This window comes from Panthera leo, chromosome C2 (genome assembly GCF_018350215.1).
Source record: "Panthera leo isolate Ple1 chromosome C2, P.leo_Ple1_pat1.1, whole genome shotgun sequence".
NCBI lineage: Eukaryota > Metazoa > Chordata > Mammalia > Carnivora > Felidae > Panthera > Panthera leo.
The window spans coordinates 143032171-143057513 of NC_056687.1; the positions used below are offsets into that span (position 1 = coordinate 143032171).

The following is a 25343-nucleotide window of genomic DNA, read 5'->3' on the forward strand; positions in this document are numbered from 1 at the left end:
TTCATCCTTACACAGTACTCGATTATGAGCACCCCACGCACTCAAGGATGCCTTTTTCTTTACCTGAAACGATCTTTCTAAGGGAATATTATAAAGCAAGTTGTCAAATAGGTGAACACTAGAGCCAGATGTGGTTCAACCCTGGCACTGCCAACCTATTAGTTGGGTGAATTGAGCAAGTCTTCTATCCTCTCCAACTCTTTCCATTATCTGTGAATATGGGAATGTGCCTCAGATACTGGAAGAGGTAATGAACATACAACTTTCATCCCACAGTAAAAGCTTAAGAGATGTAGCTGTGGGTGGTTACTCCTTTCCTTCAAAGCACAGCTAAAAATTCTACCATGATAAAAGTATCTTCTCGGAGTACAATACAAAACCATGAACGACTGTGACAATTTCAGGAAATGATCAGTTGAAATATCTGTAGTGCTAGGGAATGACAGAGGCGTCTACGTGAGCATAACTGTATAATAGGCCAGAAAGATGGCCCCCTCGCAACCCCCTCCCATCTATCTTTCTACTCTTTCTTCCCGACCTAGTAAATGAAGGCCAGCCTCTAACTTCCACAGCAACGGGATCATCAGTAACATCCTCTCTGTGCGGGGCTCTGGGGGGGATGAGAAGAAGGTTCCCAGAAAGATGCTCAACAAACCCCTGTCTCGTTGGCACTTCCTCCTCTGAAGGCCACTCACATTTCTAATCCTTGCCCTCCAGACCTCTCCTTGACCTTCTTACAAGTGAAGTTCAGCTGTTATTAATATTATTTCTACTTCAACAAGTGGAATTCTAATCAAGTCTAAAACAGAATTTCTTAAACAAGGGAAAAGGGGAGGTTTAATGCTGGTGTACAGTGAGTTCTTTGAGTTCTTCCACTGGGCCACCGACTCTTCCAAAGCTTCTGCCCCCAGTGCAGGCCCTTCCCTGGATGAGGCAGAGTGAAAGTGTTTCTCTTTCTCAACAGCATCATTATTTGATTGATTTTTATTGATGGAGGTATTATAACAAAGAGCTCTGGGATGACAAATTCAATATCTGGTACAAAAGTACTTTCTGAATTCTAGGGAACCCCATTTCTTTGGTACACACACACATATCATTTCACACTGTAGGATATCTATCAGTAGACTAGAATCTTGGAGAAACTAGTGTCCTTATTAAGTATGAGCTCTTCTAAAATCATTTTTCAATGTGGGGCTTGTTCTGGTTATGATTACTTGGAATAATGAATGAAACTTTAAACACACAGTTCTAATATTAAATAGGAATGCTAGGGGTCAGATTCTGATAAAAACAGGAAGTCAGGCCTTTGCTCACATGCTCGCTCTCTCTCTCTCTCTCTCTCACACACACACACACACACACACACACACACACACACACACAGAGTTTATGACAGGACTATAGAGTCCAAAAGTCTCCAATGGTTTCAGTACCCTTACGAGGCTGGGCAGACTGATCAGATGTGTAGTACCATGTACTGTTGAACTAGTCTCTGTAAAAATAGGCACTCCCACCTACTCACCATGCTGCTTCAGAGAACACGCTTTGGGAAAACTCACAGAATGAAAATAACATGTCCAGAACACATCAGATTCTACCCTATACATTAAAATTTCTTGGAGAACTAAATCATAACCCAATATGCCCATATGAAAACATACACTAAAATAAACTTCACTATCCTTGGTCTCTGATGTTTTCATAGGCCTTATAAACCCAACAATGGGAAGATTTTAGTTCCATTTTTTCCCTAAGATGGTAAGATTCGATGCCTCCTTATTCCCTCATGCAGTTGATTACGATGAGTTCATCTCACCAGAAGAGCATAACAATCATCTGGTCAGGACCAGGACTTTCAGGACACCCTGCGCGAACTTTCTTGGGACTGCCATTCTCATCTTTTCCTCAAAGCCAACTGCTGTTCAAATCTCAGGATTACAGAATGACCCACTGGTGGTATGAGAATCTTAAAATTTTTTTTTAGAAATTATATTTGACTGAATTTGCTTCACTATTTCCTTATTTCACATGACCTAGCAGCAATATAAGGAACCCGGTGGGCTTGACAGAAAATATTCTTGCTTTCTCAGTGACATGAAGGCAATTTGCTGGCTAAGAGAAATCCCAGAAATCGTGTAGCCACCTTACTACACAGGTGCTACGTGGGTATGCAACACAAGTGACTCAACATTCTGTAGTCGTGTAAGAACACTCAAAGCTCTGTGCTGGCTTAAACTCAAATAGATACTGGTTAATGAGAAGTACTGTATCTGGTTAATGAGAAGTACACTACACAACAGGTTCAAAGCAAGACAGGTCAAGAGATCTACAAAAGCCACAAACTGTCTTTTATGTGCCTATTTCATGAGAAGATTTTAGAAGTATAGGAGATAATAAGCATATGAGGGCTTTGATTTCCCTATCAGCAGTGCAATGCTAATTCATTTTTTCTATAATGACATAGATTTCTCAGCAGCAGTTGAGCCAACGAATAACAATTAAAATCCTCTAATCCCCTAGAAAACAATCAAAATGCCAAGATCCTAGCAATACAAGACACATCTAATTTGATTTCCCAAACTTTGCTGGAATTCAAGAAAGTAAAGACTTTCCTTTCATGCTTTGCTGAGATGCTAGTGCGAGCTGCTTGTCCCTTTCCCCATTTTATACCTGATTTTCACCTTAATCCTCAGTCCCTCTTATATTGAACACTCTTCCCACAAAATCTCAGCTGTCAGATAAAGATCTCAAACCCAGGTATCTTCCCTAATCTTACTTTTTATTTGTAACTGACTTGTAAATATTTCTACATGGGGCTGTTTTAGTCTGTTTGCTCATTCATTCATTCATGTATCCATTCATTCAAAAAATATTATAGGGGCGCCTGGGTGGCTCAGTCGGTTAAGCGGCCGACTTTGGCTCAGGTCATGATCTCTCGGTCCGTGAGTTCGAGCCCTGCGTCGGGCTCTGTCCTGACAGCTCAGAGCCTGGAGCCTGTCTCAGATTCTGTGTCTCCCTCTCTCTGACCCTCCCCTGTTCATGCTCCGTCTCTCCCTGTCTCAAAAATAAATAAAACGTTAAAAAAAAAATTTAAAAAAATATTATAAAGAGCCTTCTGAGAAACAAAGTCAGGAAAACCAGTTTCCCTTACCTCAAGGCGGGAATGGCAATCAACCACTGCCCTATGTGCTGTGAGAAAGGCAAGCCTGGTATACTATACTAAGGTGCCCAGAAACAGAATGTATCAGATGGGGACATCAAAGACTCCACCTGAGGAATGGTATTTGAATTGAGTAGCAGAGGGCAACTCTCCACAGGCAGAGTCGTCACATTTTCCCCTGTGCCTGATAGTTGTGATAGACTATAGAACTGTATATATATTAGTATATATACAATTCTGTAGTAAACAATTATAAAATAATTATATAGTAAACAATATATTATATATTTCTATATACAATTATATGTAATTGTAGACTATATATTTTTTTTCCAATTCTCTTGGAAGGAGAAATACACCTTCATCCTTTCAAACTTGACTTGCTTTGACCAATGAAATCAAGGCGGAAATTTTAAGAGCTGAAGTACGGTTGCTATGCCTTTTCTTCCCCGCCTCTGCAACGTGGAAACAGGTATAGAGGAGCTTTTAGCCAGCCTGAGTCTCCGAGCACAGCTCCCTTAGTGACCTACGGTGCATACACAGTATGTGCTAAGACAGAAACCTTGCTGTTTTAAGCTAGCCAGTGTGGACAAACGTTTTCTTCCTTCCTTCCTTCCTCCCTTCCTCCCTTCCTTTTGTTGTTTCTTTTCTTTTTTCTTTTTGGTAGCTATATTGGATTATAGCTATTAATTTATATATTTTATATATTTTTATAAGGTTATTAATTTATTTGTTTTAAGTAATCCCTCCACCCAACGTGGGACTCACACTCACGACCCTGAGATCAAGAGGGGTATGTTTTTCCAACTGAGCCAGCCAGGCGCCCCAAGGACAAACTTTTCCTGTAAAGGACCAGATAACACATACTTAAGGCTTTAAGAGCCACACATGGTCTTGGTCACAAATTCTTTGGTTTTTCAACAGCCATCTAAAAATATAATATAAAATATATAAAAACCATCATTAGCTCACAGGACATACAAAACCAGGCCACAGGTGGATGTGTCACACAGCCAGTGGCTTGCCATTGTTTTCAGCTGCTGAGACTTGCAGGTCAGCTTGTTACTGCAGCATAATATGACCTATCCCAACCAATATACTACTAGTTTGCATAGACAGCTTTCTGGTCTTTATCACCCTGTAATGCAACTATGAGCTCCACGAAGATAGTAACCACATCTGCCATGCTTCTCTTGTTCACAGCCAGATGCGGCAGCTCAGGAGTTAATTGCTGAATGAAGAACTCAACGTCTCTCCCATAAGACTGTGAGTTCAAGGAACAGAGGACACGGCTTTCATCTAACATCCACCCCGACATGCCTGGCATATGATGGCATTTGATAAGCGCTCAAGTCGTTGATAAATGTTCCACTGAATCAAGTGTTTTTTTGTTGTTATTACAGTAGCGACAACCAAGTATCATTTGGGAAACGTGCGCAGCCCTTTTGGTTGCGGGATGAACATGTGACCTCTTGAGTCGTGCACTAAAGCCCATGTATAAAATCTATTAGCATAGTTGACTGAGTTTTATTTCTTTCTTTTTTCTTTCCTTTTTTTTTTTAAATTTGGAATCAGGGAAGAAAATGGGAGCATGAGGGGCTTACACTAAAATGTGAGTATTTGAAAAGGTTAAGAAATGTGAAAAGGTGGGTCTACAAGCCAGTTCACTCCCAGAAGACCCCTCCTTCTGAGCCATTCTATGATGGTACAGTATGGGTTTTACTTGACAAGTGGCAGCACTTAGGGCCGACCTTGACTATGCTTTGCCCCGCGTGCCACTGAGGCAGGTCTGTTCCCTCATATGGCATCCAAAGGTTGCAAATAAATGCAGAGGCAAGAACTGGGCATGTTTCACAGGACAAGTCATTAAAATACACAGTCTTTTAAATGGAAATATATTTAGACATTAAAATTAGACAACATTTGTAAAACCACACATAGCTAAATATTAGTATAATAAGAGAAAGTTAATACTTTCTTCTCTGCTGCCTTATGAAGGCAAATTCCCAGCTAGTGTGCTTACTACAAATAATTGCACACCAACCTCAATCTTAAAACAGCTAATTCATCTACATTAAGAAAAAGAGAGAGGAGGGGCGCCTGGGTGGCTCAGTCGGTTAAGCGGCCAACTTCGGCTCAGGTCATGATCTCGCGGTCGGTGAGTTCGAGCCCCGCGTCGGGCTCTGTGCTGACAGCTCAGAGCCTGGAGCCTGTTTCCGATTCTGTGTCTCCCTCTCTCTCTGCCCCTCCCCTGTTCATGCTCTGTCTCTCTCTGTCTCAAAAATAAACATTAAAAAAAAAATTAAAAAAAAAAAAAAAAAGAAAAAGAGAGAGGTTCCTGGGTGGTTCAGTCAGTTAAGCGTCCAACTTTGGCCCAGGTCATGATCTCGAGCCCCGCGTCAGGATCTGTGCTGATAGCTCAGAGCCTGGAGCCTATTCAGATTCTGTGTCTCTGTCTCAGTCCCTCCCCCACTCACCCCTGTCTATGTGTCTCTCTCTTTCCCTCGCAAAAACTAAACATTAAAAATTTTTTTTAAAAAGAATTTTTAAAAAAAATTCTTTAAAAATTTTTAAAATTTTTTTAAAAAAGAAAAAGAGAGTAATTTTATCTTTTCTAAAGATTTTCTTCTGCTTATATTTTCAATATATTTTGTCTCATGCATCTTAAACATCCCTTGCCAATTCTGTGTTTTCCTGGGAGTAAATAAGCCTTCTAGCACAAGAAAAGAGAAAGGTAAAATATTCCAAGGCTGCCCCTTTGTGGTGACATACTTTCACACATACCACAGCCTATTTTTATAGGCTTTATGAATTGCAGCTTTATTTCAACCTCCCAAAATATGGGCATCTTCTACATTTGGTTTCAAATTAATGCTATACATTTTTTTTTTAATCTTTATCTTTGAGAGAGAGAGAGAGAGAGAGGAGAGACAGAGTGTGAGTCGGGGAGGGGCAGAGAGAGAGAGGGAGACACAGAATCTGAAGCAGGCTCCAGGCTCTGGGCTGAGCTGTCAGCACAGAGCCCAATGCGGGGTTTGAACTCACAGAGTGTGAGATCATCATGACCTGAGCTGAAGTCAGCCGCTTAACCGACAGAGCCACTCAGGCACTCAGTCTGGTGGTATTGTAAGTAAGTAAATAAGTAATGCCTTCAAATTTGGAAGGAAAATGACTTCCATCTGAGAATACCTCACCCACCAAACTATCAAGAGTACAAGGGTCCCATAAAAATATTTGTGAATGCAAGCATCCAAAAATTATAAAATCCCAAACATTCTTTTTTTTTAGGAAAGTACTGGAAGATACACTTCAGCAGAACAGGAGTGATGAATCTCTAAATTCTACACCTGAAACTAATATTACACTGTATGTTAGCTAACTGGAATTTAAATAAAAATTTGAAAAAGAAAAAAATAAATAAATACAAAGCGAGGGAAAAACACAGGGTATAAGAGAGACTCCAATTAGAAAAGGAACAAATGTAAGTTTCAGGACAATGGCCGTGCAGCAGACCTAAATTCAAGTCCAGTCTACATTTGCACCCAATCTATAGGAATTGGGTGTCCGAGAAAACAGAGTTAAAAGTAACTGCCCTGTGTGACCACATGAAAATAGTACAGAGAGGGCTTTTATAATCCTTTTAGAAGACGTGGGAAGAAGAAATAATAGGTATGTAGAAAAAGAAAACAAACAAAAAAGAAGACGATTATTAACTCCAAGAAAAACAAAAAAGGTCTATGAGAAAGGAAAGGTGATCAACACTGAACAATAATTATACAGTAATAATAATGTCAACACTGAATATTGACTTAACGCCAAATTGTGCAATAACTGTATTGGAAGGATAGATCAGGAAAAAAAGGAAATAAGAAAACTAAATCCTCAACTATCACAATAGAAAATCAAATGTCAGAAGAAGCTAAAGAGAATTAAAAGTGATCATTTTAGGAAAGCAGAACTGGGGATTGCAAAAAAGGTGTTTCTTTATAGAATTTTTAGCACTTCTATTTTTATTTTTTAGCACTATTTTATTTTGTCAAGTATTTTGATGTGCAGGACTGATTACAGAAAATAAATATAAAAATTAATAAGTTAAGTTTAGATAGAAAATCAAGCTACAATAAAAGAGTAACCTCGGGGCACCTGGGTGGCTCAGTCAGTTAAGCGTCCGACTTCGGCTCAGGTCATGATTTCATGGTTTGTGAGTTCGAGCCCCGCGTCGGGCCCTGTGCTGGCAGCACAGAGCCTGGAGCGTGCTTGGGATTCTGTGTCTCCCTCTCTGTCTGCTCCTCCCCCGCTCATGCTCTGTCTCTCTCTCTCAAATATAAATAAAAATGTTTAAAATGGAAAAAAAATAAAAACAGTAACCTCAACATCTTTTTTTTTTTTTTTAATTTTTTTTTTTCAAAGTTTTTTATTTATTTTTGGGACAGAGAGAGACAGAGCATGAACGGGGGAGGGGCAGAGAGAGAGGGAGACACAGAATTGGAAACAGGCTCCAGGCTCCGAGCCATCAGCCCAGAGCCGACGCGGGGCTCGAACTCACGGACCGCGAGATCGTGACCTGGCTGAAGTCGGACGCCTAACCGACTGCGCCACCCAGGCGCCCCAACCTCAACATCTTTAAATGTAACCAAAGGAAATAATTGCAGCTGATCTTAGTAAGAAAATAAAGTGCAGCATTAGCCAACACTCAGAAACATGGCCTCAACAGCCACCAGAGACACCATATACCAACACGGAACAAATCTGTTCAATCCTATTTAATAACATATAGATACAATAAATTTGATTTTTAATAATTCTCCTTAACTTATAAATTAAAATACCTATATGTTTATAAATAGGAAAAATTATTAAAGAAACACAAGTTAAATTTAGAAATAGAAAAAAAAAGTAAAAGCTCGTAAGTTTTTAAGATAAGTAAATATTTTATATTAGGTTGAAATTATAATTAATTTCAAATGATTAAGCAAATGTGTGTCCAAGATGAAGATTCACAATTCTTTGGTCTCATTTTATATTTCACAAAGTACTGGCTTGGAAATATTCCCAAGTAACTTTGCATTGGAAGTTATCTATAGAGTTTCTGTTTGGGGCTGCTTTTTATATTTTAAACTAAGATATGATGCTCTACTATAAAAATCTGGACAATAGATCTAAGTGTTGTTACTGAAGACACATGGTTATGGTAAAAGTGTACATTTGGAATTGCCCTTATGAGGAATTAGATTCTTCTAAAACTAAGAGAATCAGCTTTAAAATGCTATAATGTGTCTCTCACATCAATAACATTCAGGGCAGTGATCTCCAGAGCTGAGTGCCTAAGGCAACCCATTGGAGGCCCCCCCCAAAATATTGAAATCTGTGATTTTTTAGTGCACCCCTTTATATTTTATTTGTAGACTTATATACATTATGTCAAATAATTGTACAGTGCTATGTGTATAGAATTTATAAGTGAGCATATTATACTTTGGCAGTGTATTACAAAAAAATGTTTTACCGATGGAATGTCATGAGCAAAAAGTATTCAGAGACCACTGATTTAGATATGTGTAGCCCTACTTAGAGTTGGTGAACGATTCATAGTCTATGAGAGGAACACAACTATTCATGAGTGAAAAGCAGGAGAAAGCTGATGTATCAGTCAGGCTGAAAAGTGACTTTTAAGCTACGATTGAGAATTATACAGTTGTGGAGATAATTATATAATTGTATCTAACATTAGACCTACCTGCTTCAGTTGAAACTATTTTGATAAAAACTGATGCTGAAATATACAAATGTCTAGAATTTTCACAGCCTTTGATATGTACACTTGTCACCCATTTAGCACAGTCTCCGTTAAGAGTTCAAAACAATGCACTCACATGAGGTAGAGAAAAAAACCTAGAAACCACGGAATTGGGAAGTAAATCCTGAAGCATCCTACCAGTACTTTATTCTCTCACATGGGAAAAATGCAACTCAGTCAAGAACTACACCGGTGACGTCCAGTTGAGTAGCCCCTCGTCACATAGGAATGTTTACCTCAATGAAAACTTAATAGAATTTAAGATTCACATCTTCAGTCACACGAGCCACATTTCAAATGCCCCAAAGCCCCACACGGCACAGTGCAGATACAGAACATTCCCTTAAGTCCAGAAACTTCTATCGAACAACTCTGTTCTTGAATCATATTCAGGAGTTCTTAAAAACTTTGAAGATTCTTATACTTACTCACTGTTACTTTGTCCTTATCCCCCAACATAATGTTGTTTGGCGTTAGATCTCTGTGGACAATCCTCTTTTCCTTGTGTAAGTACCGAAGAGCTAAGCACAGCTTGAAGCAGCAAATAAAAAACAAAGTTTATTTCCCCAAATACACACGTAACCGCTGATGATTACTACACACATCTCTAAGAAATCAGCTCAGAAATTCGCTGTTGTTTTAAAAAATTAATGAAAATGAAAGTGTACCTGTATAAATATTTTCCATAGTCTTTCTTCAATAAAATGATGCTGTTTTTCCTTCAAAGAACTGAAATGCTCTCCAAGAGGGGCCCCTTCTATCAGCTCCATAACTATATACAACCTATCATCTATGAGAAAACAAGGGAAATACAACAGAAATTTAGATTCAATATATTTAGAAAAATGCATATGAATTAGAATCTGAGCTTCCCAGTGTGTGTGCAGGGCACGGCACTGAAGGAATTAGAGAGGGGCTAAGATCCACTCAGCCCTGGGGGCGATGGGGGTGAGGGGCTCTTCAGGCAGCTAGAGCCCAGCGACAGTCTCTTCCGGCTACAGGCTACCTCCCAGCATAAGTTTACGCTGGCAAAAATGATCATTTTCGACACACACCAAGATGTGGAATGACTGGGAAGTGCTAAAGAGAACGAGTAAATGATGCCAAGCCCAGGAGCCTTTCCTGAAGAACATTCCTCTCAGTAGTTTAAAATTTTACCCTTAAATCATGTCAGACATTCAGAAAACTGTATTTTTGAAGCGGACTGTTGCCTAGCCTCATTGATGTACCTGACAGAATTTCGCACTGGAATCGTGCCACGGTCTTGCAATGACACAGCTGAAAACACAACCCATGATGGAAATTTCTGTGATGCCCCCTCTAGAGCAGAGAGAGAGCTGGACTGCCAGGGGTTTTATCTTAGGGCGACTGGGAACCTCATAACGGTGCTCATCTCTTTACCTTGGGTGCCAAGAAACAAAGTAAATTCTCCTTTCTCCTCCAAGACCGATATGAAACTATTAACAATGTAGTGATATGCGTAATCTGTGATGTTTTGGATACATATAAAATATGTATGTACACAATATTTACAGAAATGAAATCGCATGATACATGTGCCACCACTTAATACTTTTTCATCCAACAGCCCGACGTATCTGTGCACACAGATCCGTGCCTTCTTTCTGCTGCCTTCATAGTATTCCACAACACAGAGGGATCATCCTTTACTCTCCTAGAGGTAGACATGTGTATTGTTTTCCATTCTTCATTATCCCAAGAAGCACTCAGTGTATGTACTCATCTTACCTCTAGCGTAACTTTTCCTCTCTTCTATTAATTGACTTTCTTTTTTTATTGAAGTATAATTAACGTACAAGGTTGTATTAGTTCTGAGCGTGCCGTGTCTATACATTACTCGGCATACTCTGAATTCCCTTCATCCGTCTCACCCATTCCCCCATCCCTTAGCTTCATTTTTAATTTGCTACCTTTTAGTTCCTTTTCTCACAATTCCCTGATCTCTTTTATCATATTTTAGGTATTTTTAAGCCACTTCCAATTATTTTCGGAAGATGTCAGGTTGTAAAAGTTGTATTTTTTTTCTAATTTAAGATAAGTTGTGTCACTTCAGTAGTTCAAGTCAGAAGCCAATCTTGACCTCTAATGGGATGTGCGCTAAATTGTAAGAAATGACTCTAATATCAAGAATTCTATTATCGGGGGCCAGGATTTACTGGACAGTTTCAGCACTGCGTTCCTTTGGCTCATCCAGGGGGAGGGAGATGGACAAAATCATAAAATTCCACAGTACACGATAGGTTTGCATAATAATAGCACTTACAAAGAGGCAATGAGGAAGTCCCAACCATTGCTTTGTACATCCTTCCTCCAAATGATTTACTTTTAAACCTCATATGCGATGCACACCATCAAGGTTTATCAGTACTTTCATTGTTTCAGTCAAAGGTCCTGCATTGTTTTAAACCTGTGACTGAATTTGGCTTTACCTCAACCTTTCGCACCGATGACCTGCCTGCAGAATCAGTCAGGGATCCATTGCCACCTTGTGGTCATTATCGGAACTTCAAGTAAAAGAAATCTCAAAGACGTAGCCCCTCTGAATTTATTTGGGGGGGTGAAAAATGTCATCTAAGCCAACCAAACAATTTTTCATCTTGTCTTGAATAAGCCATGATTCTTAAGTTCTCTCATTGTTCTTAAGCTTCTTAAGCTTCTCTCATTTTTTTTAACGTTTATTTATTTTTGAGCGAGACAGAGACAGAAACAGAGACAGAGAATCCCAAGCAAGCTCCGCACTGTCAGCGCAGAGATGGATGTGGGGCTGGAACCCATAACTGTGAGGTGGTGACCCGAGGCCGAGATCTTGACCTAGGCCAAAATCAAGGGTGGGACACTTAACCGACTGAGTCACCCAGAGGCACCCCCTACTTTGCTTCTCGCCTGATCCTACTAAGGTTTTGTGTGTGTGAGAGAGAAAATAGCCCAAATAACTGTTTGCTTTGTTCATGCGGTGTCTTTCAGACAGGAGTCTAAGGCCTTTATAGCTGTATCTTTAGGTCATTGATTATACCACTGTTTCACTGATGAAGAAAGAGATGCACAAGGTCTTCCACAAATTGAGAAAATCGTTTAAAAAAAAGAAAAGAATTGATTAAGCTTATTTTGTGACATTCTAGGGGAAAAATATATAATACAGATACTTTTCCTTAATTAGAAATATGATGAAGGGCTCCTGGGGGGCTCAGTCAGTTAAGTGTCTGACTGCAGCTCAGGTCATGATCTTGTGGTTTGTGAGTTTGAGTCCCACATCGGGCTCTGTGCTGACAGCTGGGAGCCTGGAGCCTGCTTTGGATTCTGTGTCTCCTTCTCTCTCTGCACCTCCCCCACTCAAGCTCTGTCTCTCTCTCTCTCTGTCTCTCAAAATAATAAACATAAAATATACATATATACATATACATATACATATACATATACATATACATATATATATATACACACATACACACCTACACATATATCATGAAAACTCATACTTACTTTCCAGAAATGTTTTGTAATAGCGTACAACATTGGGATGATAGAGCTAGAAGAAAATAAATAACAAACATAACATTACTTCAATATATAAACTTGTTTTCACAATTTAGTTGGGCTTCATATTTGAAAACAACAAGAAAATTACTGTATTTATATTTATCTATAAAATTAAGCATTTTAAGATATCATCTAACTGAGATTTGAGATTTTTTGGATTCTTTTTATTTGCTACCTACAAAACTAATCTGAAAATAGCAATCTCCCATTAGAGCCTTTTATCAAATATAAATAAAAACTGATGGTGTTTTATCGCCTAATTTAACATTTTAGGTAAATTTTAGAACTCAAAGTAACGTGAAGAATTCATTTAGCTCTCCCCATTCAAACACCACGCACACACTGCATTGAGAAGAAACAGAAATGAAGGAATTTGTGTTGAATATGTACCCCATTGTTCCTTACCACTCCTTACCACTTAAATATTTATATATACTGTTTGTTTCTATTTACATTTTGTGTCTTTCTATGCTCTCCAAACTGGTTAGTATGAAACTGAAATAATCTAAGACTTACTAATTCCATTTAAATTATAATAGTTGGCAAGGACTCCCTTCTTGGCCAAACTTTAGTCAGGTTTCTTCTAAGCCCTCTTCTTGACTAGGCCTCATTCTTGCCCTGCTTTGTTTCATCAAGAATCCTGCCAAGTCAGGTTAGCAAGAATCTCCCCACTCCTGATACCCAATCAAGTTCCTCATCACCCCATCTTTGATAGCTTAGGAAGTTCTTTGGGGTAATTTTCCATCTATTCACCCCCCTCACCTGGCCTGTTGGTTGTAAATACTAGCTATTGCTGTTGTATTTGGAGTTGAGCTCAATCTCTCTCCCCTGTTGCCATAGTTTGACTTCTATCTCAATAGTCTCGAGTGAAGTCTTCCTTGCCACTTTCAAGAAGCTTTCAGTGCAATTTCTCTCTTGTTATTGTAATGTTTATTTATGTATTCTGAGAGAGAAAGTATGCAGGGGAGGGGCAGAGAGGGAGGGAGAGAAAGAATCCCAAGCAGGCTCCACAGTGTCAGCTCAGAGCCCGATGTGGGGCTCGACCCCACAACAGTGAGATCATGACCCGAGCCAAAATAAAGAGTTGGCAAACCAACTGAGCCACACAGATGCCCCTACAATTTCTCTCTGATGTAGGTTTACCTCAGGATACCACATGAAAATTCTGCTTTTTCAAAACTTTCATTTTCTACAAGTATATAAAATGTTCATAGTTGCTTTTTTATAATTTAAGTTTCTAGGCAAACCGAAATTTCTTTTATCTCAGAATTGTTGACATTTCATTTCACTTATAAATGGCTTGCATTTCTTTTTGGTCTTTCTTCTTGCTTTTTTGAAGGGGAATCTCGTAACTGTCCACCAAACTCCTACCCGCCCAATCCTCCAATGCAATTGAGTTCTAGTGGAACATGGCTTCCCACGAGATTGTATCTCTCAGCCTCTCCTGTAGCCATGAGAGGGACTGTCACTAAGTTCGCACCAAGGGTATGTAAGGGGAAACGTGTGCTCCTGGGTCTGAGTCCTAAACGTTGGGAATGCCCCGACCCTCACGCTCTTCCTCTTCCCTCTTTGGATGTGAACATGCCTGTGGTAGTTTCAACCCTACAGATGAAGACAATGAATGCCCTAGGAGGCAGCAGCACAGTAAGAGAGGAAGAGCCAACATCCCCCAGATGACTGCGTGGAACGGAGAACATTCCCAACCTGGTCCACTCACTCTGGATTGTTACATCAAAGAGAAATAGCCCGTTGCATTGTGAGACCTCTTGTTCAAGCCAATGTATTGCGGAGCCTCTTTCTTACTGCAGCTTAGTCTTAATCTTAAAAAATATACTCTCCTTTTCTAGTTCCATTTCTGTCACTTCTGTCTGCTATCCCCTCTTCCTTTTAGGACTCAGGGTTATTTACTATCCTTTCCATTGGTTCAGGCCTCTGGTAAGAGTGCAACTGTACAATTTTGAGTTATCTCAAAGTCCAAACACGTGCCTCTTAAGTGTCCCCACCCGGACATTTTCTTTTCTTAGGAAATGTGCTAAAACAACATCTGCCTCATCAACTCTCAAGTGGCCAGCAGATTTTAAACAATAAGGGGCCAGGTAAGCAAAAGAGTCATATTCTGGAGCCTAGCTCACTGGCCGGGACTGTATCCAGATCGGAGTTCCAATGACGGTACTAAATCAGCTTACAGCAAAAGCCATGCTCCAGCCTTGTGCTAGAGACAGCACACTGCCAAAGATGAAGGTGCCCTCAACATGAGCCAACACTGGCTTCTTAGAATCCGGTCTACTGATGATAGTATTTACTGTAATTTGTGAACTGGAGAAGAACTACAGATTGCAGTGAATAAAGATCAGATATATTTAATGATCTTTAGGTCCCAGCACAGACACTGTACAAACTTAACTCATGGAGAACACAACACAGTGAAGCTGGTGGTTCTCCACAGGAGTTATAAATGAACAGGATCCACAATGAATGTATAAATAAGGAAAGCTGAAAAAGAAACCCATGTATTCTGGGATCACAAAATCCAACCTCACTTCTCTTCTGACATGTTTATTCTTTCTCCCCAAACACACCTTCATAATGATAGTTAATTGAGTTGTTACATTATGTCAGAATATTCAACTCATGCCAATAAATAATAACGCATCTTGGAAATCTACTTTTAGATTTAATAAGCTGTATCTGAAGAATGTTAACAGCTTGATTCCACTTGACAAAAGTCAGGGAACTGTTAGTCATATGCTTATGCATGTAACTAAGTAACCAAATATTCTCTACTCTAATGAGAAGGAAACGGATATGCTTGCAATTTAAAAAGAAGGATGTTTCATATATGAGGCATTCTCTTGTAAACTCAGTCATTCTGCACCCCAAACCTTGATATAAACTCCAGAAAGTCTTTCTGTGGTTCAATGTCAAGCCTTAGGAAAAAAATCTAACTAAAATGTTACCACTTCAATGTCAATTATTTTAAACAGAACCAGTTCTTAAATAGCATGGACAAGAATAGCACAAGAACTCTACTGATGACATTTAGGTAAGGTACATACCTTCATAAACAAGAAAAGCACTTACCTGCTCTTTAATTATGGTTAATTCAGAAACAATATTCTTTACACTGCTGTCTCGATCTTTTTTATCCTTTCCAAATGCTGGGTTATGTAAATTGACCTCTTTCATTGCCAAAAGATTTTGACCACTACGCTTTCTAACCTAAAATAAGACCAAAAAATAAAATAAAATAAAATAAAATAAAATAAAATAAAATAAAATAAAATAAAATAAAACAAAACAAAATAAAATAAAATAAAATAAAAATAATAATAAAGTGGGGGTAGAAAGAGGGGGAAAAGAGATAGATTAATAAGTCACATGATTCAACCAAGGAATCTAAATAACCTAAATAAGCAATACAACTTTTACAATTTTATTTGTATGTACCCTAAACTCAATTCAAAAAACTGGTTCTCTCCTGGGCGGTCTGCACCATTCAGTAGGATTTTACCGGGAACCTATCAAAAACTCTGGTGTGACTTTAGAGAAAGTGTCATGCACTAGGACAAGCCATTTTTACTATTTTTTGGTGAGACATTAATAATGGCTCTTGTCTTCAAAGACCAGTGGCCAATTTCTAGAGCTGAGAGCTGTACTGAGATAACATCAGTACAGCTATCTGATGGGCAAAAATCTAATTTGCGTATCTATTTTCCAATAATGAGGGCGTCAATCCGGTTGCATGGGTGTGTGCAAGTGGGATATCTGGTTTGCTGGGGAAGGTCAGAGAAGTGTTCTCCAAGGGCAACGTCACCTTGTAAACACAGCCGAAAGCCCCACTTCCAAGATGATCCAGAACTGCATAGTTGCCTATGTATTTCAAAGGAGCTTTATTCTGATTAATGCTTTCAATATTTTCAGCAATTTGCTTCAGTTCATCATCCTAACCAAAAAAAAAACAAAAAAAAAAACAAGGAAATGGGCACTATGATAATTTGCATCCTGCCCACACAGCAGCCTTCACAAGTATTTGAAACTCAGGACTTACCACTAACAAATTCAACTTGGATACCAATTCTTCATAAGCGCTGATATCACGAACATAATGTCCTATATCGATGAAGATCTCAAACAGGTCGGTGGGAAAAAGCCTACAGGGAAAATGCACACACATACACTTCATGTAGGTCTTGGTAACTGTTCCTCATTCCTTCCCTTTGGGAGCTAACCCATTCACAGATTCATTACATTAAGCAAATTTAACTTCCTTAGGATATCAACAAAGCGGGGGCAAATAGTACTCAACAGCGTATCTCACAAAAATGAACTAGAACTACAGTTCTTAAGGGATAAGGAAAAGCCACCAGAGAGGAAAGTTTCTAGAGATACAACACTGTGCTTACAATTGACAATACTGGGCTGTACACTTGAAAATTTGTTAAGAGAGCAGATCTCATGTTATGATACAGGTTATACAAAGACCTTATTTGTGAGATATTTAGGGGTGCAGGCATTAAACATTTGGGGAAGGAATGTTTATGGGGTGTTTATGGAGTGCTGAACACTTACATAAATGCCATTTGATTCAGTCCTCATGTTAACCCTAGGAGGTAAATACTAACCCCATTGTTAAATGTTTCATGAAAATAAAATAAAAATACAGGTAAATGAAAAAAAAAATGGAGAGATTTATGCATCCTTTCCAACGTACTGGTTTCAAGGGCTTAGTAAAATCTTTTAAGTCCACAAAAATGAAGGGTTTAGGGCCTTGAAATAAAAGGTTATAATAATTTTACTCACTTTTCTTCCCTCAAATTCAAGAATCATTTGTAAATAAAGTAACAACATAAAATGTTCCAACGCTTCTGAACAAAAGGCATTATATTAACGTAAGCTCTTATTTCTGTTCTGCCGTTTAACAATAGAATCCTAGTAAGAACTTGGGCCTATGATTTTGGCCAGCCTGCCCGATACAATGCCAGGCAGACCACACATGTAGGTGACTGTTTTCTTCCCAAGGGGGTGATGTTTCTGTCACGCTCACCAGCACAGCCTCCTGAGCCAAGAACACCCAGCCCTTTCCCCTTCAAATGAGCACCTACCCTATGAAAGACATCCAGACAAATACTTTTTTATGGATTAAGAGCAAAGGATTAGACCAACTTTGGCATTTCTGAATGCATAAGAACAGGCATATATTTTCATGTCATCCATTTAAAATGTTAACTCAACAAGATACTAGCAAATCGAATGCAATAGCATATCAAAAGAATGATTCATCATGATCAAGTGGGATTCGTTCCTGGGCTGCGGGGCTGGTTCAACATTCGCAAATCAATCAATGTGATACATCACATTAATAAAAGAAAAGATAAGAACCATATGGTCCTGTCAATCGATACAGAAAAAGAATTTGACAAAATTCAGCATCCTTTTTTAATAAAAACCCTCAAGAAAGTCGGGATAGAAGGAACATATTTAAACATCATAAAAGCCATTTATGAAAAGCCCACAGATAATATCATCCTCAATGGGGAAAAACTGAGAGCTTTTCCCCTGAGATCAGGAATACTACAGGGATGTCCACGCTCACCATTGTTGTTTAACATAGTGTTGGAAGTTCTAGCATCAGAAATCAGACAACAAAAGGAAATCAAAGGCATCAAAATCGGCAAAGATGAAGTCAAGCTTTCAGTTTTTGCAGATGACGTGATATCATACATGGAAAACCCAACAGACTCCACCAAAAGTCTGCTAGAACTGATACATAATTCAGCAAAGTTGCAGGATACAAAACAATGTACAGAAATTGGTTGCATTCTTATACACTGATAATGAAGCAACAGAAAGACAAATAAACTTATCCCATTCATAACTGCACCAAGAATCCTAAAATACCTAGGAATAAACCTAACCAAAGATGTAAAAGATCTGTATGCTGAAAACTATAGAAAGGAAATTGAAGAAGACACAAAGAAATGGAAAAACATTCCGTGCTCATGGGTTGGAAGAATAAATATTGTCAAAATGTCAATACTACCCAAAGCTATCTACACATTCAATGCAATCCCAATCAAAATTGCACCAGCATTCTTCTCAAAGCTAGAACAAGCAATCCTAAAATTCATATGGAACCACAAAAGGCCCCGAATAGCCAAAGTAATTTTGAAGAAGAAGACCAAAGCAGGAGGCATCTCAATCCCAGACTTTAGCCTCTACTACAAAGCTGTAATCATCAAGACAGCATGGTATTGGCAAAAAAACAGACACATAGACCAATGGAATAGAATAGAAACCCCAGAACTAGACCCACAAACGTATGGCCAACTAATCTTTGACAAAGCAGGAAAGAATATCCAATGGAAAAAAGACAGTCTCTTTAACAAATGGTGCTGGGAGAACTGGACAGCAATATGCAGAAGATTGAAACTAGACCACTTTCTCACACCATTCACAAAAATAAACTCAAAATGGATAAAGGACCTGAATGTGAGACAGGAAACCATCAAAACCCTAGAGGAGAAAGCAGGAAAAAACCTCTCTGACCTCAGCCGCAGCAGTTTCTTACTTGACACATCTCCAAAGGCAAGGGAATTAAAAGCAAAAATGAACTATTGGGACCTCATGAAGATAAAAAGCTTCTGCACTGCAAAGGAAACAATCAACAAAACTAAAAGGCAACTGACAGAATGGGAAAAGATATTTCCAAATGACGTATCAGATAAAGGGCTAATATCCAAAATCTATAAAGAACTCACCAAACTCCACACCCGAAAAACAAATAATCCAGTGAAGAAATGGCCAGAAAACATGAATAGACACTTCTCTAAAGAAGATATCTAGATGGCCAACAGGCACATGAAAAGATGCTCAACGTCACTTCTCATCAGGGAAACACAAATCAAAACCACACTCAGATATCACCTCACGCCAGTCAGAGTGGCCAAAATGCACAAATCAGATTATAGATGCTGGAGAGGATGTGGAGAAACGGGAACCCTCTCGCACTGTTGGTGGGAATACAAACTGGTGCAGCCGCTCTGGAAAACAGTGTGGAGGTTCCTCAAAAAATTAAAAATAGATGTACCCTATGACCCAGCAACAGCACTGCTAGGAATCTACCCAAGGGATACAGGAGTGCTGCTGCATAGGGGCACTTGTACCCCAATGTTTATAGCAACACTTTCATCAATAGCCAAATTATGGAAAGAGCCTAAATGTCCATCAACTGATGAATGGATAAAGAAATTGTGGTTTAGGGGCGCCTGGGTGGCTCAGTCAGTTAAGCGTCCGACTTCGGCTCAGGTCATGATCTCGCGGTTCGTGAGTTCAAGCCCCGTGTCAGGCTCTGTGCTGATGGCTCAGAGCCTGGAGCCTGTTTCAGATTCTGTGTCTCCCTCTCTCTCTGACCCTCCCCCGTTCATGCTGTGTCTCTCTCTGTCTCAAAAATAAATAAACGTTAAAAAAAAATTTTTTTTAAGTAAAAAAAATAAAAAAGAAATTGTGGTTTATATACACAATGGAATACTTCTTGGCAATGAGAAAGAATGAAATATGGCCTTTTGCAGCAACGTGGATGGAACTGGAGAGTGTTATGCTAAGTGAAATAAGTGACAGAGAAAGACAGATACCATATGTTTTCACTCCTATGTGGATCCTGAGAAACTTAACAGAAGACCATGGAGGAGGGGAAGGAAAAAAAAAAGAGGTTAAAGAGGGAGGGAGCCAAAACATAAGAGACATAAAAACTGAGAACAAACTGAGGGTTGATGGGGGGTGAGAGGGAGGGGAAAGTGGGTGATGGGCATTGAGGAGGGCACCTGTTGGGATGAGCACTGGGTGTTGTATGGAAACCAATTTGACAAAAATTTTCATATTAAAAAAATAATAAAATAAAATGTTAATGTCCCAAAAAAAAAGAAAAAAGGAAAACTAAAACTCATAGCAGTCACAGTAATTAAGAAAAGTTGGATTGATAGAGTGATTGAGTCCTTCTCTTTCATCCACATTTACTTCACTTTCAGTGTTAAGATATCACTAGGGTAATTCTGTGTTATCTGTGGATTCTAGAAAATCTGAAAACACATGTTCTACGTACTGACTCATTCCTCTCTTACTGTTTGCATCTAAATCAGGTGTGTGCAAACAGGTCGATCTCATGACCGCTGGTCACTTAAATTTCTCTAAGCTCATACCTTTTAAAGAGTGGTCTGTTTCTTTCCATACTGAATAGAAACCTCAATGCTCTGAACGCGTAACACTGGAAAATAAAAGGATATGGGATTCTTAAATGGTAGCTCGACAAATGAAAACATTTCCAGGATAACATTATCATGAACTAAACATTACAGTGGCTTTACTGTGAGTGAGTGGCTGCCCTACATGGGAGCCAAAGCTTAGGACTGAAAATGAAATCCATCAATACCTGGGGTAAGTCTCATGCTTTAAGAAAGCATTTATGGTGTAGAACACTATGACGCTGGCCTTGTTTCACTCAGGACTTGCCATTAATTCCTTTCTAGAAAGTACAAAATGAACAGAGACCAGAAATAAAATTCCTACTCTGAGAAAACCAAACATCCAAAGATTTTCAGGAGCTCAAGGTTTATTTTGTTTCTAGCCTGCTATGTATACCTCGATATTTATATGGCTTCTATGAGAAAATAAACACTCGAAATGATGACATATAAAAATAGCCACAGGCACACTGGACTCAAACTTGACAAATTGGTCTCTTGAGTAAAGAGTCTTAAGCGTTCCCCAAATAGAACAATCTACAGTAACTCCCGAGAACACTCAGAAAGAGGCCTGTGAGACTTTACCAAAGAAAAATAAATGTCTAAATGTCTGACAGTGTGCAATGCCAAGAAAAAAACCAGAGAGCCCCCGGCCTGCAGTTGGGCCTGTATAATAGGCCACCACTGGGTGATCGAGGTCTGCTGAACTCGAACGTGGAATCCTTCGTAAAATTAGTGGTCTGAATACAGAAGGGTGACAAATAAACTTGCCCAGAGAAGCCAGGCAGACAACACAATGATGTTAAAGAGCCTGGTGGAGGGCAGTGGAGGCAGTGAGAAAGGAGGACACAAATGTTCCTCAAAAACCATTTCAATTTGAAGTTTTAAAAACCCTCTCCTGGCTTAACAAAATGCATCTGCACGATGGGTTTGATTTAATCTGCTGTCCAGCATCATGTCCACATGCCTGTGGTGCACCAAGGAAATTAAGTCCCGCTCCTGTCCGTCGTCATGGGTAACTCTCCAAAACTTCTGCCTGCCAGCCCACAGATACCACCAAGAATTCTCTGCTAGTCTTGACTGTCATTCTGGGTGGGAGCTCTTCAGTCAGAATGGAGGCAAACGTGGTGTCTTATTTCCTTTTCTAAATGGCATGGGGGGAATGCGATCTGCAAGTACTGCAAAGGCTTACTTTAAACCGGATTTTATCTTTCCAGTGCCTTCGGGGACAGTGTCCCCCGACGCACACAGGACACTGCAGTAACGTGCCCCCTTCTTACCCGCACGCAAGGCCTCATGCCCCTCCCCTGACCACGCACCCCAGCCCCACCCAGCAGCCTAAGCACACTCTAAGCTGCCAGGCCCTCGCACTTTGCACATGGTGTTCCCTCTGTGCAGAATGCCTTTCCACCCTGTAGCAGATGCCATGGCTGCCCCACTCATATCTCCTTATTGACTTAGCAAGTCTCTTCTCATCCACCAAGATCCATTTCACAGGCCTTCCTTTGTAAGGGTGAAGTGTTACTGACTGTGGTCCATGCTTAAAGATGGAATATCGATTTCCTCTTACAATTTTCCGATATGTAAGCAAGTATTCCATGTTTTGAAAAAATAGAACTTACTGATAAGCAAAGAAATACATAAATAAAATCACCTAATTCACCTCCCACCCCAGAGAAACTGTTAAGCCTTTTATATTGTTTTTACAGCATTTGTTTTCATGCCAGCCTCCCTCACCAGATATTTTTCCCTCACGGTCAGTACAGAGACCAGTGCTAAAAATTACAGATTGTACTATTAAAGTTTCCCCAGATTTCAGTAACTTGATATTAAAGAACAATGGACATGCTTATTACCTGTAACAGATTAGTTTTTGCTGCATTCTTTTGTTTGTTTGGTAAAATTAACTTTGCTATTGTATATATACCATTTTCCTGGAAGAATAAAAGGGCCATGTTATCAGTGACAGTGACAATGCCATAAAGAAACACAAGCACAAAGAAGCAACTAAACAATCTCAAAAATTAATATTAGAGAAGAAATATTAGTATAATTTTGGAACTTTGTGTAAACTTATAGCGGAATATTAAATATGTCAACGTAGCACCAAACACTGGAGCCACAATCTTAAAATTTCAGCTGTCTTTAAAGTCATAAATAATAAAGCATGTCAATTTAAAGTAATTTAAATACTTCATTTTTTAATGTTTGTTTAATTATTTTGAGAGAGAGAGGGATAGAGAGTGAGCAAGGGAGAGGCAGAGAAAGGGAGAGAGAACATCCAAGCAGGGTCCACACTGTTAGCATAGAGCCCAACACAGGGTTCAGTCCCATGAACCACGAGATCATGACCTGAGCCAAAACCAAGAGTTGGACGCTTAACCAACTGAGCCATCCAGGCTCCCCTTAAATATTTTAAAAACAAAGAATAGGGGATAAAAAGGCACACAGTAAAGGGATACAAATATCTTTATACTTTGCCTTTTAAGTATCTGATTATGAAATACAATTTCTCCCTTTATAGTTTGGTAATTAAACAATACACATAGATAAATCATTGTAGAAAAGAAAATGGAAAAAATAAAAGAAACAAGAGTAATAGATTTAAAAAATGAAGGTTATGCATGAAAAACCTAAAGTATAGAAAGTGATCCTTCTATACTCTAATGCAAATATACACATGGCAGAATGAACAAAAAGTGCTAACTTACTGCTACCTTTCGATTATCTATTAAATATTTAATTTACTGAACTCTGTTATATGGGGGCACTTACATTATAACTGTGAAGAGCTTTACCTGCCTTAATGCATTTGGTCTTTATAGCTATTCTGTGAATTTGTCTATAATTTCCCTGCTTTATATATGACAAAACCAACTATTAGAGAGGCTGAGTCATTTTTTTCCAGTGGCCAAGCCACCAGGTAACGATATTAGGAACTGAACCTCAATGTGACCAAGTCCATATGCCCTGCTCCCCCGCGGCCTCCTGGTTTGCTGAGTTTCCCCTCGGGACTCTGAGCATCGGTGATCTGATCTCTTACTACCTCTCATGTATTTTGAAGATGAAGTCGGGTAGTGTATACTACTGTATATGTAGTGGACTGATTAATGAATCAAGCTTTGTGAAACTGGTTTCTGGGCAATAAACATTTTGTTGGCGTGTGTGTTTCAGTCACCTCTAGCTGAACAACCTGACATACTCTTAGTTCAAGTGACTATCATCCTCGACTCATAGCATCCTATATACCCAGAATTAAAGCGGTTTAAAATAGCTTTTATTTATTTATTTTTTTAAATTTTTTTAACGTTTTATTTATTTTTGAGACAGAGCATGAACAGAGGAGGGTCAGAGAGAGGGAGACACAGAACCTGAAACAGGCTCCAGGCTCTGAGCTGTCAGCACAGAGCCCGACGCGGGGCTCAAACTCAAGGACCGTGAGATCATGACCTGAGCTGAAGTCGGACGCTTAACCGACTGAGCCACCTGGGCGCCCCTAAAATAGCTTTAAAAAAAAAAGATAAAGAAAATGAAAAAGATCGCACACAATGTAGGGAATAAGCATGAGAGATGAAATACAGAGCAGTTCTTTCAAACCCAAGTGAGTTTAAGGAGGAAGAATAAGAATATAAAGTGGAATTTTCGGGGCGCCTGGCTGGCTCCGTCGGTGGAGCCTGGGACTTGATCTCAGGGTTGTGACTTTGAGCCCCACGATGGGTGTGCAGATGACTTAAAAACAAAATCTTGGGGCGCCTGGGTGGCGCAGTCGGTTAAGCGTCCGACTTCAGCCAGGTCACGATCTCGCGGTCCGTGAGTTCGAGCCCCGCGTCAGGCTCTGGGCTGATGGCTCGGAGCCTGGAGCCTGTTTCCGATTCTGTGTCTCCCTCTCTCTCTGCCCCTCCCCCGTTCATGCTCTGTCTCTCTCTGTCCCAAAAATAAAAAAAAAAAAAAAAAAAAAAAAAACAAAACGTTGAAAAAAAAAACAAAATCTTAAAAAAGAAATAGTAAATAAAAAATTAAAAGGAATATAAAATGGAGTTCTAGAACTTAAATAAGACATATCAAAATACTTGAAAACCACAGCATGGGATCCCAAAAGCTGTGTTCTGGGGATACAGAGTTTGCCCTGAGGTGTGGTCCGCGAGTGGTGCCGGGTGGGGTCTGCGGCGGACCCTGGAGAGCAGCGTTCTCACCTGGACCACCTGATGGGCGTTGGTGTCGTTCAGCACCAGCTCGGTGAGGGCAGCACAGCAGGCTGGAAGGAAAACCACCAAATGATCGCGTCTGTCCTCACTGACTGCACCGGACAGTTACTTCGATATTCTACCGCCGCGGGGAATTCTGTTAGCGGAGTCACTCCTCAGAAAACAGCACCTTTCCCTCAGGCACGGCCCTGGGGGAAGGGCAGCTGACTTTCAGGGGTGCCTAACTCTGCTCTCCACGTAATTCATGTGCATGTACACGCCACAGCCGCCTTTTACTGAGCACTTACTGTGTACCAGGAGGCGGCTCCATTATGATCCCCAGTGCCCAGCGTGTGCCTGGCACATAGCAGGTGCTCAATAAATACCTCTGCAATGGTTGACTA

At 39.7% G+C, this 25343-nt stretch overlaps 1 protein-coding gene across 11 annotated transcripts in view; it reads right to left on the bottom strand.

Moving 5' to 3' along the window:
- NEK10 (NIMA related kinase 10) overlaps nt 1-25343 on the bottom strand; it is a 224246-nt gene that overhangs the window by 142979 nt on the left and 55924 nt on the right. For all 11 annotated transcript variants that reach the window (XR_006207097.1, XM_042955045.1, XM_042955048.1 and 8 more), the window contains 9 exons: nt 24949-25010; nt 22612-22689; nt 20714-20778; nt 16567-16669; nt 16333-16461; nt 15600-15737; nt 12462-12507; nt 9629-9750; nt 9389-9491 (listed from right to left, as the gene is read on the bottom strand). Coding sequence is in view for 10 of the 11 variants with exons in the window: in XM_042955045.1 (XP_042810979.1) it covers nt 9389-9491; nt 9629-9750; nt 12462-12507; nt 15600-15737; nt 16333-16461; nt 16567-16669; nt 20714-20778; nt 22612-22689; nt 24949-25010 (846 nt within the window). In the remaining variant the exon portion in view is untranslated. The remainder of the gene's footprint in view (nt 1-9388; nt 9492-9628; nt 9751-12461; nt 12508-15599; nt 15738-16332; nt 16462-16566; nt 16670-20713; nt 20779-22611; nt 22690-24948; nt 25011-25343) is intronic.